This window comes from Bacillus rossius, chromosome 2, assembly GCF_032445375.1.
Source record: "Bacillus rossius redtenbacheri isolate Brsri chromosome 2, Brsri_v3, whole genome shotgun sequence".
NCBI lineage: Eukaryota > Metazoa > Arthropoda > Insecta > Phasmatodea > Bacillidae > Bacillus > Bacillus rossius.
Window position 1 is genome coordinate 3492320 of NC_086331.1, and position 18163 is coordinate 3510482.

Here is an 18163-nt window from a genome sequence, read left to right on the forward strand (position 1 = left end):
TAGTTCTTTCTAAAGACCCTTTAGCGCTTCATTTTCATGAACACTCAATATGGAAAGAAAAAAGCTTTGTTGTATTTTAGCAGTTAAATCCATACTAGGCAATTCTGTTTTAAATGATTTCAGTGTTTGGAACTCATAAAACTCACGTTGAAGTCACCAAAAGCTAAAATGTTTATATTATGACCAAGAAATCAAGATATTCTATTTTTATGAGGTATCAAAAATTGGTGTGTTTCATGAGGTGGGCTGAAATTTACAACGATCCTGCAATTAAGCTTGGAAAAATTCACACAGTAATTGTGATGTGTAGTGGAGGTTCTTTAAACTGATAGGGTTCATTAATATGGATTAAGTCATTTGAAAAAATTGTTAATGACTGAGCGCACCGGTTTGTGTGGAATGAATAAACATGGCCGCGGGGCAGAGCACGCAGGACTGTGTTTGTGAAGGCCGAGGAGAGGACTCACCAAGGGGACGAAAGCAAACAATGGACAGTTGCCGGGTAATGACTTTTCCCTGCTCTCCAAACAGACAGGAGTTGAGCGAGCCAGTCAAACTGCTATCAAGAATTGAACAAGACCAACACGAAGGCTGCCGAGACGTGGCTACAAAGTTCGCCGACTTTCACGGGAACTTTGGGATGGCAAATGGAATCATCAGCGACCCGCTCTAAGCTATCATCTCGAGAGCACTTGTTTTTCCCCAGCATGTGTAGAGCAAGAGAATACAAATTCACAATAGTTTTGTTGCACACGTCAATTCCCAACTGGGTTGTACAGGCCACGAGAAAAAGTGCAAACTATCTGTCGCTGAGACACTAGTCGAAGGAAGAACGAACACGTGTTTGACTGCAGTCATGCCAGAAGTGTAGTCACGTGACCAGAGACACGACTGTAGTTGTTGGCTGAAGAGGAGACAAGACCCACCGGCCTGGACGTGTTGAAGGTATGTTTCCTTCCCGCCTGGTTCCGCAACCCCCCCTCTCCGCCTGTCCCACATCCCTGCATGTGTTCGCCAGTGTCAGTATCAGCCTCGGCAGTGTGGCGTGGAGTTGAAGTCTGCACTGAGGTGGGTGTCAGAAGGCAATGTGGTGTCGCGTGTAGAGTGCAGCAGAACCTCCCATCTCGATCCATCTCCCACGCCCTGACCCCGTGACTGCCTTTCCTCTGCCGACACCTCAACACGGCCGGGCTCGGTCTGCGCGACTCGGTCTCACCGCGCGTTCTCTGTCGCGAGCCGAACTCCAACTGACACGGCCCACGTTCCCTCAGAGCTGCTCTTGGAACAGTCGCGGGCCTGACACCCACTGAAGTGCCTTCTTCAACCCGACTCCTCTCTCTCTCGCTCTCTCTCTCTCTCTCAGTGTCCTGCGCCGCCCGTGCTCATGCAGCTCATTTGTTCCAGGAGTGTCCGCAAGTGATGTACATAGTCCTTGGAAAGAATTGCCAACTGAGGGTATTGACCCTCACCATAACCCTGTACCTCACAAAGGGATCGCTGGACTCAATGGTAATTGCATGTCTTTCTTTCTTTTTTCTTCTCAATTGTTGTAGATAGTGGCTTTTGTCGAAACTTGAAATTCAGTGGTTCACATGAGGGGACGTAACAAAACCGTTAACCCCAATAATTAGCAGGGCTAAATTTTAATTTCAAGTTAAAATTTTTTAGCTATTTAAGTTTTTGGTAACTGAATATTGACTATAATACTGGTAGAAAATTTGTTTTTAATTAATAAATTATTTCATTGAAATAATTATGATTGACTTACATTAATCTGATAATAAAAATACTTGTAATATTATTTAAATATTAATGTTTGTGTGATACCCGATTTCTAGTACATAATGTATTAACACACCAAACATGGGGAAATACTTATAAATTAATCAAGGATCTAATAAAAAAAAATATGTACTCCTTGCCTTAAATTTTATATTTCAGCTCAATTCTTCGGTTTTTAGTTGCGAAGATGTGAATCGCATCATCATTGAAAGATGATCCGCGACTTTTTTTTTACCCTGAGCAGCACATGGACAGACATTCTTTCCTGACGCTGGCTGTTCCGAGTGTCTTTAATCCTCTTTAGAGCTGAAAATGATCTCGCAACTGAAGCACTTGTAGCTGTCACTGTCAAGATGAACTGTGCACGTTCTGATATTTCTGAAAATACGTCACATATTTCCAATGCTGTCAAATATAAGTGAAGATCTGATGTAGTAATTTTTGTGCATGTCACAGTCCGTGAATAAAATGTGAAACTCACTTCTTAAGCTCGGTAGATCAACAAGTTACCGTAGTTTCACTTAAGATATACAATAAAGCTTCTTCTGGAAATTTCTGTGCGTGCTGAAGTAAAAGTTTGCTATCCAACAAGCTTACAAATTTGAGCTTGGGTACTTGGAAATATCCCTGAGTTATGTGCACAATAATGGCACCCGCAATTTAAAAAAAAAAAAAGTATTTTGTAAATAACCATCCTCTCGTCGCCTGAGAAAGAATCTACTCGGCGTTTTGCTTTTGGAGGAGCATTTTCACACCATGAGTGAAAATTGTCCCACACTCGGTCGAAATCATTTCTTTAATCGTTCAGAAAGCTTTTAAAGTTTTAAACCTTCTTCACGCAGAAATTTATGTCGCTGATTTTGACTTGGAGGATTTGTATAATCGAATCAAAATGCAGGAAAACGTACGAAAATATGACCAGAAAGAAATTAGAATCAAAATATGTCACGTGTGTTAAAAGACCACGGACAGAACATAATGTTTCGGGTTCCCACCCATCAGCAATTTCTATCATTGGAGCTATATGTTCATTGTGTTCGTACACAGTTCATGCAAGCTTACTCTGTAAATTCAGCAAGTTGTAGCAAGTGCGAGAAACATTTATTTTCACATCTGTATCAAAAGTCTGCCTCCTCTTTGTTGATTTGCCCAAAAAAATATATATATGCCAAAAACTGTTAGAGATATGAAAAATAAGTTCCACTGTTTTGTGTAACCTTTATAGACTACGAAAGAACCAGATTTAGCTTGTGGGTGTAACAGTGAACAAAAATATCTTGACCACAGAACTACATTACACACACCATGCTCTCCAGCCATTACTGTAACTCCATCTTAGGTCTGCGCTACTAACTTATCGACACATTTAAAGTCTTCTAAAAATTTAAAGGCATGTTAGTAAAGACCGTTAGCTTTTCTATCATTACTGATGTCCACGAACTTTAATAATCTTTCCTTAAAATCCCCATTTCTTGTAACACAGTGTAATACTGACGATAATTGTGATTTGACTGCTATGCCGGTTGTCTCATCAAAAATTAGTTCCACAAAAGGTGATTCCGATATTTCTTTTTTTTTTATGTCACGTATCAGTAAGTTTGACAGAGAAAACAGAATGTCATCCTGGATGTCACTCGATAAACCTAAGAAAACTGTTGAGTTCGCAAGGTGAATTTTGAGCTCATTATCATATTCAACCAATTCATTAAGAAACTCTTTATAATTGCTTTTGTTAAGTGACAAAGTAGACACATCATGACGTCGAAAAGTCAGTTCTTGTTTAGCCAAAAATAAATAAAATTCTTTTATAAGATGGCTCTCGATTCGTCTGTTTTTGCACTTTCTCATTATGTATCTTAATTCGTAATGACTGCTAACCGCAAATTCAATACGTGTTTTACCGAACTGGTTTAGCGTATCAAACGCACAATGTGGCACAATTTGTGCTGTTTTTCTTCTCTCTGTAGATTATTTAAATCACAAAAACCAGAAGTAATCAAGAATGAATTTCCTTTGAAAAAAAAAAGTAAGCAAGGCCAACAAAAACGTTTCGTCAGTTTCTTTCAGACACATAACCGTGATATGTGTTTGTAAGTACGTGGATGAACATGCCGCGTGAATGTTTTTGTTTTCGTCTCCAAAGCTAAATGTTTTTGTTTTCGTCTCCAAAGCTAAATGTTTTTGTTTTCGTCTCCAAAGCTAAAGGAGTTATAGGCCCCTTGGTATAGGCCTGCCACTGAGGATAGTTTCAGTTTTTCGTTCAAAACTGAATGCACTAAATTGACTGTTTATTAGTTGTTCTGTAATATAGTAACAATTACTGGCGCAAGATTCCTCTGAGACCAACGAAATAGCATTACCTGGAAATCCAGATTGAGAAACGTCGCTACATGCCATTATTCTGGCGTGAACACTGTTAAATTTAACAAAATCAAACGTTTAATCATATTTTAAGACACTCAATATTCATAAGTTTACCTTAAATCATTTGTGTGTTTTCTCCTTAAGATTTCACCCGTGGCACAACTGGACGCTTCAGGTCACGGTCATATAGATAGAACTGCCTATCCTTTTACCTTGGCGTGTCTCTTCGACTTAGTAAAGCTCACGGCGGCCTGCGAACTAACGGCGCTAGTAGTAGTTTAACCCATCATTAACTTTGTGTTAAATGGGAGTTTCGTTTAAAATATATTAGTCATGATTCCGTATCTATTTTTTTTTCAGATTACTTTTTTTTCATTCGTTTGTGTGCTTGGTAAATGCCTAATCTATACTAAAGCCTTAAAAAAATTTCCGAATTTGTTAGTAATGTTGAAATGTTTCAGAGAAATGTTTCAAATCATTGTCAAGTCAGGGGGGAATTCTTCATTTCACAGACGAGAGAGCCACACCCGAAGTTCCCCGAATTTCATGCTCGCTTTTTTTTCCGTTCTATCTCATTGTATAAACCGGTGTGACATTAAATTTTGCGGTCGATTAGGATAGGTTAGCTACATTATAAATACTTTTAAACATTGTGGATGGTTGGTTATATTAGGTAAGTATAGCTACGTTAAAAATACTGTAAAATCATTTTATGGTTGCTTAGAAAATAACTTTTTAATATGTAGCTATCCAGGGCTAGGAAACCGTTTACATGATTTCACAGTATCTTTAATGTAGCTATCCTAACCAAATCAACCGTCCACAAAGTTTTAAAGTATTTATAATGTAGCTAACCTAACCTAATTGACCATTAGTTATCATGAGTTACAATGAACAAAAAAAAAACCGAGGATGCACGATCGAGCGTTTGGCTCTCTCGTCTGTGAAAAGAAGGCTTCTCATGTCAGGGCCATGGCTCAGTGGTCACAGTTCGCCCCCAGCTCGCGGGGTGAGCGGACGAGTGCAACGCGATGGCTTTGGTGCGCTGTCGCTCGTGCTGTGAGTGCAAGACCGGGTTAAGTGTCGTGTGGCCCTAAAAGTAGCTTACGCTTATGAAACGTCGCGGTTTTCCAACCTGTCGCCAAGGAAACGCGCAAACCAACGCCGCGTATCAACTCGCTCCGAGTGAAGTGTCGCACCAAGCCACTCGCTGTGGACGAGACACTCGGTCTTCAAGACGACGAGCTGATTGTTGTCCAGGTGAACAGGCGTAAAACATGTTTTTTGACGTGACAACGGATAATAAATCGATGAACTCCGGCTGCACGCACGAAAAAGTGTCCCGTAACGCACATTGTCCCGTTACACTGTGTCCCGTTACGCTCATTGTACGCTTGCGCCGCATCTATCTCTCTTCCACTCGATTGGAAAAAACCATCGATTTCACTTTTTCGAGGCACATTAAACTTTAAACACTCCCATTCGTTTCCTACTTTTCCTAGCATCGTCCTATCCTTAACAGAATAACACAGATTGAAAGAAGTTAAATAGCAAACATGTATAAAAGTTATAGTTAAAATAATCTCTTTGTTAAAGTAATAAACATATTTGAATTAATGAGTGCAAATAAAAGTAAATTTATCAATTAAATTGTAGATTTCATTTCACTCCTTCTTTGTATCCATACAAAATAGTGATAATTCAGTAAAAATGATTCAATTTTATTCTTAAAAGTATGCAATCATTTCATCAATGTTTTGTTATGACGTTGTCACGTTAAACTATCGTCCGTAAACCGACTTTACGGACAACAAATTTTTTTGTAAAGTTAACGTCAACTGTGAAAGAATCATCAGAGCTACTGGCTGGACATCCCAGATCCACACTGCTAACGGTGAGTCAAACGTGAAGACATCGAACTAGCTCTGGGCAACTTGAAAACTGTCCGTGTGATCAACATTCCGGTTGAAGTAGCTAATGAACAGACTGCGTACTCCCTTACGCCATACGGGAAAATTCACTCGTTAACGGTCGAAACGTGGGAGGTCTACGGTAAGTTCAAAGCCAAGACAGGGGTTCGGAATGTGAAAATGGAACTCTACCTGTGATTACCTGTCGATTCCAGAGCCAACAGATTACCAGGCCATGCACTTTGACCACTGCGCCACATCACTACTTCACAATATGTTAAACATACTCCTTAAACATCACTTCAACCTAACTAACAAATTGGGGAAATAAAATTAAGGAATTGGTACTGATTAATCATTTACCAAGCACCCAAACAAATGAAAACAAATAGTTATCTGGGAAAAAAAAAATTTAAAAGCTGAGACGGAATTAGTAATAATATCATAAATTATACGAAACACCTATTTAAAACAATTTCAATGATGGGCTTAACTACTACTAGCGCTGGTAGTTCGCAGACCACTGTGAGCTTAACTAAGCGGACGGAGAATGAAGGTTAGTTGCTAAAGCCGCTACCAGGCCATCGGCACCGCTCGAATCTAGTTCGTAGTTCCTTTAATACGACCTAGATGGAGACACCAGTCCAGACGCGCGCGCGGGCATTTATTGGCGGAAGATACTAAAGAATTATCTTTTAAAAATAAGTCATACAGCATAATGACATACTTTTACTATTTAAATATTAGTTCAGGGAGAAATTATTTTAAGATAAACATTACGTGATTGCAAAATTATCTGCAACAGTAATAAAAAAAAATTTTGTTGCAGAAATGTGATCTTATGTAAAATGTGTAGCTGTAGGCTAAATACAACAAAATAATGTGCAGTGAAAGTTATAATTAAGATGTCAATTTTTCAGTAGTAAAAAATAATGTTTGTGGTTATTTTAAACAATACATACATAAAGGTAATTAAATCACACATTACACTTTAACAGTATTTAATAAATTGTATTCTATGTTAAACTCAGCGAAACGTGTAATATAACTTCAAATATTTCACGAACATTGAAAGTGTTTATTAAAAGATATTTCTTACAAAGTTCAAGTACATTACATTAACTGTTTTCAGTTACAAAAATATAAAAATGTTATTTATATGGTTAGAAAATCCTTTTAATTTCCCAAGGACAAAAACTGCTTTAAAACTGCTTCTTGACGAACTAAAAGTAATAATTGTGTTGGTGTAGTGAATATTTTATACTGCAATTTTCTTTCATTTAACCCATTATGACTTAAAATCAATTTTTAAAAAATTAAAAAAAAAATTCGTTTTCAGGACACACGCGAAAACTCTTAAGCGATTATAAATGCTTAAAAAATCCAAGAAAATTCAAGACAATTTGTCCAAAACGAAATGCTTTAATGGAAATAGATTATTGTATGTATTAAACTACTAGATAGCCGTGATCATGATGTGTTTACAAACAAATACAAATAACTGCAGGAAACGAGTGAATTACAGCTTCATAAGCAGTTTTGTCATCCATGAATACATGTATAATTTATTCGGGTAAAATTTAGCTCACAAACGATATTTTGGAAAGTCATTCCATTACGTTTATCTCATATTTGCTTTGTAATCGCCACTTATAGAAAAAATGGTGATTTACAGAACATTTGGCAATCCACCAAAAAATTACTCCATATTAACACCAGAATCATCCGAGAGCATATCCACGTCCATTACCAAACAATGTTCTGCAATCCCTGTCGCTTCTCGCGAGTAGACGCTGAGGCTTGCTCGAGCGCAAATTTCGTGCCTCTTCCGGGGGCTCGTTTTGCCCCACTGGCTCATTTCTCTCGGCTACGTTTTGCCTCATTCAGTACCTACGGCACTTCTCTGAAATTTTTAATGCTCCTGTTCAGGCAATTGCTCTTTTTTTCTTTCTTTTCTTCAACATAACCTGTTTTCGCTAAGATATTTTGCGATTAATGGCTTTAAAATTAAAGTTAGTAACTCTATAGTTATTCCACTCAACTAGCACCACTCAGTACTCAATCACGAGCAACTTAAAGTTTAAAACCATGCAAATCGGTCTATTACTTTCGGAGTTACAGCTTTCATTGACTTCAATTCGACGATCCCCACCAATGCTCAAAACATCATCACTGAAAATGTTAAGCGGATGAGTCTTACGTAATGACCATGAGAAAAGTCAGCTCTACTAAGATATTGCCATTGTATGGACTGTCTCGTGGTGAAAATGATTAGTTTTTATACCCAGTGAGGTCTTAGGGCGGGTTTCTGGCCACGTGGCTGGATCCGCAGTGATTGAATGAAACAGGAAAACTAAAAAAAATGGTGTTTTATTACACAAATGTACCCTTTACATGGTGCTACTACAGCACTCAGCCTGTTGCGTTTCGGTGATTCAGCACGGCTCTACGTACTTGTAGAACAATATTGTTACAGTTACGACTATGGTCGGTATGCGGATTTAAATGTCCTGTGGTGAGGTGGTGTAAAGGTCTGTGGGTGGCGATACGTGGTTACAGTTATATTGTCACTTTAAGTCTGTCACGTAGTACACGGAAAATCCTCTATGATGACAACACTGACTATTTAAAATTACACAAATTACACTAGGATTACATATGCACCTGAGAGAGTCTGTACACGATGGTTGGATTAAGGTCGCACCTTTCTAGAGCTTGAATCCAATACAATTACTTGACACGTCAGTGCGATGACGAAGTTTCCAAGAGAAGAAAAGTCTCTGGCTTGACAATGACACGAAAATGGAGACGAACTAACTAAATGGAAACTGATCTCATGGAATCGAGAAACTATAATGTCACACATGAAGACTTTCTCGTACAGATTAGTGCTTTAATTTACATTACTCCATGCGACCAATAGAAACATAATTTTTGGCTGCGGTGAAGCCATGTTTGTTTATGTTTTAAATATGTGAACAAATTGTTTTAAGCACAAAAATCTAAATCTATCATTACTTTGTGAATTATTTTTGTTAAACATGTAATTCATGACCATATTTTGTTCTCTGCTTTTTTTTTTTTTAACTGAAATTAATTTTTCGTAACCATAATGTTCAGTCTCATTAGTTGAGTTTTTTTTTTTTATGGTTCCGTGCAGTGTAAAGTGAAACGAAAATATCTTGCTGCTCCGGATGCGTTTCCGTTTTTACATTTCCTTGTAATTATAGAACGGGCTTAAAAGATACAATGTATACATGATTCGCGGTCAGTTGTCTAATCTTACATAAGAAATAACGTAAAGTAAACCTGTTGATTCACATGTCTTGAGTGTTTGCTAGTGAGACAAGTGCAGCAAGGAATCGAATTTGGTGATATTTTGGTATTTTCGGTCTTTCGGTGTAGCAAAAAAATGACATCATGGCACTCTCATTCGAAAGTTCATAGTAAATAGAAATTATGCTTTACAACACCAAAAATAAATTAAACAAAATGTATTAATCTGGGAACCATCAAATCATCACATTTGGTCTCGGGTTTTGAAATCACGTGCTTAAGCGAAATAGTTTTTTTTTTTTGCCTACAGTGTGTCCTATGTATTGACACGGGTCGTACCTTGAATCTCTCTCTCTCTATGTTCATATACAACTCTAGTGGTACACGGTTCGCTGTTTCGTAGTCGTAGGTTTTTTTTATTTGTTTTTGTCATGTGATGTTCTGATGTACCAGTTTGAGGGACGTTTGTATTATATAGGTTATGTTTATTATGGAACCGTAGCCTGTTCGGGATGTTTGAAGATACATTTTATTTTAAATAAAGTGCCTTCAGGATGTCTTGTGCCGCCTTATTGAAATGTCGTTAAATTTTGGTGATATTTTTCGGCTAACATAGTATATGCATGTGGTTGTTTTCAGTTTTAGAAACTGAAAACACATTTTATTTAAAATATCACATGGTTTTTCACAAGAATAACTGTAGGCATGTTTGTGTTGTCAGCGTTTAAATTATTGTTTATAAACTCGCAAGAATGACGGAATCTAACCACTATTTTAGGGTATGACGTTTTTATTGACTTTAGATATATTGCTATTATAATTAGTAAACTATTTTTATTGACACATCTTATTTATTTAAGCATAGGGTGATTCCCTATAGCCGTGAGCGGTTTAAAAAAAAAGTAATCTTAGAGAGGGGTGCTTCCGAAAAAAAACCTTATTAAATCCATAAATGATTTTTTAAATATTCCTGACAATTTTTTTTAACTATTTTGTAAAACTGCATTGCGACATTGGAATTAGTTTGCCAGTAGTTTACCTTTTAACAGCTGTTGAAGTTAGGTTAGGTTAGGTTAGGTTTATTTAAAATACTGTAAAATATTGTGGATTTTGGTTAGGTTAGGTACAACAATTAAAATACTGAAAAATAGTGTAAGCAGCTGTTTGGGTTAGGTTGTATAGTTTAAGTATTTCCTTAACAATAGCCATTTAGTGTGGATTTTGGTTAGGTTAGGTAGGCTACAACAATTAAAAAATTGCAGAATAGTGGAAACGGCTATTTAGGTTAGGTTATATAATATAAATAAGTATTGCCTTAACATTAGCCACTTAACCCATCATTGGTCGTGCTGTGAGCATTTCTCTCATAGTAAAACATATGCTCTTATTTTTGAAGATTTGTCAAAGCAGCCTTGATCCCTCGTCTAGCTGAGCTTTCGACTTACATTGGTCAACACCCAATTTGGTTGCGATGAATGATGCAGTGTTGACCTTGAGACAGTTCTCTGATGGCGTGTGTTTAGCATGTGAGAATTTTTCTCATCATGCGACCAGCCACGTTTGTGAAACTGAAGGAAGTGGTTGTGAATGTTATCACTGCAGGTGATACTGAATATTCTGTTTTATTTGTTTATTTCCATTGATGCTGTAACATTTTTCCTGAAATCTAGATTTGTTAATCTATTCTCTCAAAAAAAAAAAAACTACGAAAGTGTGCACAACATTTGAAGCATTCAGAAGTTTAAGTGTACTTATACTGGCTCAATCTACAAAGAAAACAATTTTACTTAGTTTAAAAACTTAAGTTATATAGGTCTATATACTTAATCATTTTGTTTAGTCTCAATTTTGTTTTACAGGCTTAATTCAATACTAAGCTATGATTATGATGTGCGAAAAGGAAACTTCTTATCTATTTGAATAGGTTTTGATTGTTTTTAAACATTTATGGGAAAAAAATTAAAATAAATGAAAACTTTTTTTTACAAATAACATGAAATAGAAATATGCAATAAATGCAGTAGGTACTCTCAGTAATAATTGGTAATGGATACGTAGCTGTATATGAATTTCAGAATCTCTGAAATCAGTGATAGCCAAGTTCTAGCAGTGGCACTAAGTAATACTGTAGTTACTTCTTCACCGCAGGCAAGAATGATAGTAGTATTATATTGATAGGTATGGTCATTAACATTGTGGAAACATTTGGATCAACAAAATTCCTGAAAAATATAAAATTATTGACTGGTAAAAAAGTGCTAAGAATATTAAAGCATGCTGTAAGTAAACAGCAAGTAAAAATTTTTTAGATTAAAATCAGATTGTTGCTGAACTTACTTCATTACTATTAAAAAGTTTTGAAGTTAAGTAGTAAATAAGTAGGCTGTTATTGTGTTATAATGTTATTTACTCCTGTCATTTTGTAGTAGTTGTAGTAATTGGTAAAGTAGAAATTTAATTTCTTTCCGTAACCAAACATTAAATTGTTGTGTATGGATGAATGGGATGGATCTGGGTTTGGTAGCTGGGTCTAAGTGTATCTCAAGCCTGTATGCCTTATCATAAGGGTTTGCAAACGCGTAGTCAAGGATAGTGTGCATTCTACGCTTCGTTTGGCCGCAGTGACTTAGGAGAATCAGTCCTGCTATTGTGGTTTATTAAGTTTTTTTCCACACAATATTAAGTTTTAACCTACTTAAACATATTTTTGTTATAATTTTCATCATCATCGTTCCTTCCAGCCCGTGGTCGGGCCACCAAACTGTCTCTAGATCACTCTATCCTCCTTCACTCTGTTTTAGTCTTTTCCTCTCTCCTGCACTCCTTCAACTATCTGCTCTTCCCATCTCCTCCTCGGTCGTGTGTGCTTCAACTCCGTCATTTTCCTGTTCCCATTCTCTGGACATTCTTGCTTTTCCCACATCCTTCACGTCCCGTGCTCCTGCTATTTCTTGCACTGCCAAATTTTTCTATCTCGTTGCAATATAATATCTGCCAACAGGTTTCAGTGTGTAACTTTCTGAAGGAAATAGCTTATTTCACGTAGGCAACAAACTTGTTTTGCGACCACTCCGATTCACAAATGTTTACTTCACCAAGATTCAAAAACTATGTCTAATGCATTGTTGAGCAAAAAAAAAATGTAATTTCCGAGCTCTGTTGCAGGCTGTGGTAAAGTATTTGGGAATCCAGCGGGGCAGGGACTAGCGAGGTGGGCCGGTTGAAACCGGAGTAGACTCACCGGAAACCCCCCGGCTCAGTTGTGCAGGATGAAAGGGTGGTCCGGTAGAAGAGTCTACCACGCAACGGCTAGGACATTGTGATCTGCATCGTTGGTTTATTGGCATCTGGGCGGAGGTGACGAGGTGTGAATGCACTGCTGATGTTCGGGGACTACTGTCGCCGCCCACCCGACTGCCAGTCAGTGCCTGCAACTGTAGATCGAAACGTAATTCAAACATGGGTATACTATACAATATAGGTCACTCTGTGTGTGTCTGCTGTATGCTGTGCTGGGCCCCTAATACCTTAGTTACCAAACATGGTGGGTGCATAATGCTTTGGGTTTTATAAGGAATTAAGTAAACTTAGATATAAATAACATGCGGTGCTACCCAACAGCAGCTACCAGTTGAGCGATAAGCCACCTAATGTATGTTTTGCCTTATTGCTTTGGGAGCATAATTATTGTTACAGCCTGAGAGAAAGTTTTCTTTTTAAATTATGGCTTAGCTCTATAAAGAGTTATTGCTTAAAGTTAAGAACTGCCAGCTTACTGGGTTTGCATGAGTAATAATTTGAGTTGCAATGCAAATCCCAGAGCAGTGTTTTTCAGCGGGCTATATTGGAGTTATATTGACTCTTGTGAAGTATTTCAACAGGTCGGAACATTCATGTCAGACCCAACACGAAAGACTGCAGTACTTTGGTTGGATGCCAGCCAGTCACCAGACCATCATGGTAGTCAGTATGCCAGTACTTATTTTGGCTGCTTATCATCTTGTTGCCTCATGGCTACTACAAATATTAGTGTTCTACAAAAATATAAAATAATGAGCTTAAAGGTAAAACTCCCTTCAGAACATCAGATTTCTATTAATTGTTAAGTTGATATCATCAATTGTTCCTTATCTTGTTCTCATAGATGTTAATGCCTTATAGATTGTGAGTATTCTTACACACAGCTTTACAATCAGTAATCAAAAGTGAAAATGATTTATAAATGCAGTTTATAATAAATTGCACGATCATGTAATTGAGTTTTGAGTTCTATAAAAAATTAAATGGATCTAGTGGTCATGAACATATGTTTTGTTTCACCGACTACCTGTGGAATCTTTTTTAGTAGGTATTCAGTTGTTTGAATTTGAAATGATAATAAAATTGTAATTTTAAACTTTCTTGAGCCGCGTTGAAGTGGTAGATTGTACTAATTGCAGCCAACATCAGGATTGAAAAATTAAATTATTTCTTAAAGCTGAATATTGAATATGCCTCCTTCAATGCAGAGCGAAAATCGGTACTATCTACCACCTTGACACTGCTTGACCTTGAAACTAAGTGATCATTTTTTAGACGGGCATTGACATAAAATCAATAAAATGTTTAGTTATTGTTAAAAAAATTAAATTATTAGCGGTAACCAATGCCGTTGTTCATATCTCTGTTTTGACATTTGCTACTTAATTTTAAATTTAGTTTTTGCCGGTCTAGGAAAATATTAATTTGTGTGATGTAATCAAACAAAATGGACACCAATACAAAAAAAAAACAATTTAATGGTAGAACGTATGTTCATCATTAACGGGTACACATTGCATTTATTTCAAATTAACAATTGCGTCACCACTGTCACGGATACTACACAATCATGTTTCTGAGGAAAATTAAGATTTATTGCTGTTCAAATGCACAATGGCAAGTACAACCTCGGGGTATTCAGATATAATCAATGTTGAAAGTAAATGTGGTCATGTAACAAACCTTGTGACAAGTCTGCAAGTGTGTCGGCCCGACCACGAGTGGTTGCACGTGCTTGCAGGGCTGCTGAGCTCGATGGGACTGGGCAGGCGCGATGGTGTCAACGGCGTGGCGAGTCACCAGGAGGACAGCACGGCAGACTCGAGGATGCACCCGCTCTACGGCCACGGGGTGTGCAAGTGGCCCGGCTGCGAAGCGATTTGCGACGACTTCCCGTCATTCCTGCAGTGAGTGGCGTTTCGCGGCGAGAGAGTCTGTCGTCACAGGGCAAGCTCAAGTTCTAAGTGCAACCCGGTTATAAAATCTTACATATTTAGCATGAATAAAAACTGCTTTATGTGCTTCGTTTATGAGAGTTAGTTTGACTCCACCTGTTTCGAAAACCATTTGACAGAATTATTATTACAGTTTCCTTCTTAATGTTTAGTAGATTAGATTTTTTGCATCTTCACTATTTAAGTTAATGTTGAACTAGCTGCGTAATCTTTAGTATGCAATAAAACCCTATTATACCACGACAGGCCATAGAATTTCAAATTTTAAGTATGTGAAGGTTTCTTTAATATGATGAAATATTATTGAATACAAGGTTTAAGTGCTAAATAAATGTAACAAACTAAAACCTGAAAATCTTACACAGGGATTTGTGGTATATTACAGAGTTCCACCCACTGGTAATATTTATATAAAATATTTAACAAAAACCTGGTTTTTGGACAAAACCAAATGAATTTTCAATATATATTATTTTTAAAACTAATCATGTAAATCTAAATATAATCCATACAAACATAAAGGGACCATAATTATGTTACTTTTTTAACATTTTTTTTTGCTGTGTATTAACTTCTCTAATATTTGTATTATTTTCTTTTAACTATTATTGACAAGGAATTTAAATTTTTTCACATAAACAGGAGAAAAATTACTTATTTATAAATAATTTTTGTGTATTAATACCTTTTTTAGGGCACTGTGAATCAACTTGGTATAATTGATGGTTATGTGTAAATCTGTGAGGATTTTTGTACGCATAGACTTCAAACATGCTTTTTTAATATTATTGAGTGCTTAATTGATCTCTGGGAAGTGATGGGGCCTTGTTGGGTGAGTGATCAGATCACTTGCCTCCCACCAAAACATTCCAAGTTCAAGCCCTGGTGGGGTCACATCCAGATTCATTGCAAGTGGTAAACGTGGTGGGCATTGCTGTAAGCCAGTGGGTTTATTCGGGGTACTCCGGTTGTCCCCACCAATTCTTTCCATCAATACTCTAGTATTGTCACCACCTTGTAATCTGTAATGACCCCATAGTGATGAGATTTTGAGCTTGAATTTATTAATTTATTTAAGGAAATTTTTAAAATTATGTTTGTGTCCCAGTTGAATGGAAGGCTCAATGTTGTGTTATGGTAGAGAGGGTTTGGTCAAAAGAGGTAATTCTTTAGGAGAGGCCAATGAAAGTATTTGGTGGTGTAAATTTAAGGATTTAGTCTCTAATAAACATGCATTCGTGTATGTGTGTATATTTATAGACACAATTATATTTTTGTATAGTAGATATATAAAGAACAGTATCTGTGGGAGAGATAAATTATTATTAAATTATTATATAAATATACGTTTGAATAGCTTATTTTAGATACAACATAAGTCGCATAACCCTAATTTTTCAGGACGTAAAAAATATTGATACATTTTTTATTGTTGCATGAACTTTTTTATTCTTTTTTATGTATTCTTGATCATATTTAAATTTTTTTTACCCTGTTACAAAATCAACAGTTGTAAGTTGCCCTTTTTAATTAATACACACTATTGACTTAAGTTGTTTCTAAAATAAACAAATAACAACTACTTCAAATATATTTATTTACAATGAAATTAAAACACATTCAACTTTTAAATCAATAATCTTAAGTCTACATGTGTTGCATAGATATGATAAACGGCATACAAATTAACCTTAATACCTCAATTACACAATATATGAATTTTTTTAACCTTTTTACCTTTCAGTGTAGTTTATGTAATGTTTGTGCTGGCCAGTTTTACAAATCATACTAAAAAATTGAAACTTCTTTCGCTAAAACAGACCAATTACATATTAAAGCCAATAGTCTAATGTCACTCTGTGTTGGCAATTTTATTTATAATGACATTTATTTCTTTTTCCTTTGCTTCTTCTTTTATTATTTAGGGGAAGCATAACCATACTGTCAAAATTCATTTTGAGTTTATTAACATACTGAAAATCACATCACACCTATTGCAAAAAAACATTGACCTCATACTCTAGGCTCAAATATAATAGGTATAATCTCTTGAAACACCAAAAAAAAATTTGGTCATTGCTCATGGGTTGCCAACCATAAGTGGCCATGGTAGACGCAGGTAATTTTGTAGTAACTGCTTAGTGCAGAAACGACGTAACTCGTAGACTCACGTCGTGTCTGCCATAAAATGATGGTTGTCATGGCCATCTAAAGTTCCGAGTAATGAGCTGACAGATGTTTCTTTTGTTTCAGTCTGCGCGCCCTACAAGTACAGAAGTTGCCTCCATTGCATGTGCTGTTCTGCCACAAACATTTCCAACAGATGGTCACTCGGTGTAATATCATGAGCGTAAAAAAGATGCGCGACTCTTTGCAATTATCATTACTTGCAATGACTTTACACACCCCCAATATTAAACTAAGCGAATATCTGATTAAAATATTTGTGGCAGTACAACAAATGCAATGGCTGTATCAAGCGAAAATTTTAGAAATAATCCTTAAATAATAGTAATAATGAAGGAAAGAAAAGAAAAAATAACATTGCGTGTGAGACTGATAGTATAGATAAGAATTTTTATTTGATTATATGTTTTCTGTATAAATAAAATCTATAGTTTTATTCTAACTTGGTAAAATTTTGTGCAATTGACCTTGAACCAAAATAAGAGGAAAATCAGTTATCCTGAGATTTCAAAAAAAATAAAACTACAGTAGAACCCTGTTATAATGTTTTTCAAGGGAGCACAAGAAAAAAACATTATAAGCAGGAAATCTCAATTTAGCACTTAACAATGTTCGAGCTTTGTACCAATGGACTCACCAAGCTATTTAAGCAACTTTAATGTTAAAACCAAAGATAGTATACTTGATACATGAATTATCTGAAACAAGCCAACAACTTCGTCTTGTTCCCTGGTTAAATTTTGTTTGTCTTTAAAGATACACTGCTACATTTTTGTAAAATTATCTCACGATTCATGATGACAACATTAAGAGTGAGAACGTCTACTTCTTTGCCACCTGAAAATGTTTAATTTTGGGATTCCTACGTATGAATGAAAAAAAAAAAATATTTGTAAGCAATAGAAAACACTTTTAGTTATGCCCTCCCTCAATGGTTGGCAACTTAAATATCGTAGGACTACTTACGTGCATCTGAATACCCACTGGAATGGCAAGGAAGAGAAGAGTTGACTAAGGGTGCCAACTGACACGTAACTATGAACATTGTGTACCTTCAGTATATTGCATAAAATTGTATTTTAACAAACTGCATGATGTATTGTATGGCAGTGATTGTAAACATAAACATACATAAAGGAAACTTTTTATCGTAAGTGTGTGAATAATTGGGTTTTAAAACATTTTTTCCCCCATTTATCAAATGTTGGAAAGCAAACATTATAAGCAGGAAATTACTCTATTTATGAATCTTATATGCAGGAAATAAATACATTGTCCTTATGGGGGAAATATTGGGACTTTAAAAATATGACATTATAAGCAGGAACATTATAACAGGGTTCTACTGTACCCCCGTGCCATGAGTGAAGCGTCTCCATGCCGCTTGGA

General features: G+C 36.3%; 1 protein-coding gene across 16 annotated transcripts in view; it reads left to right on the forward strand.

Annotated features, from left to right (window-relative positions):
• The window catches only part of LOC134529035 (forkhead box protein P1-like), a 565106-nt gene that overhangs the window by 483270 nt on the left and 63673 nt on the right, over positions 1-18163 (forward strand). For all 16 annotated transcript variants that reach the window (XM_063362713.1, XM_063362717.1, XM_063362720.1 and 13 more), the window contains exons 6-7: positions 1405-1509; positions 14374-14539. In XM_063362713.1, coding sequence (XP_063218783.1) covers positions 1405-1509; positions 14374-14539 — 271 coding nt within the window. The remainder of the gene's footprint in view (positions 1-1404; positions 1510-14373; positions 14540-18163) is intronic.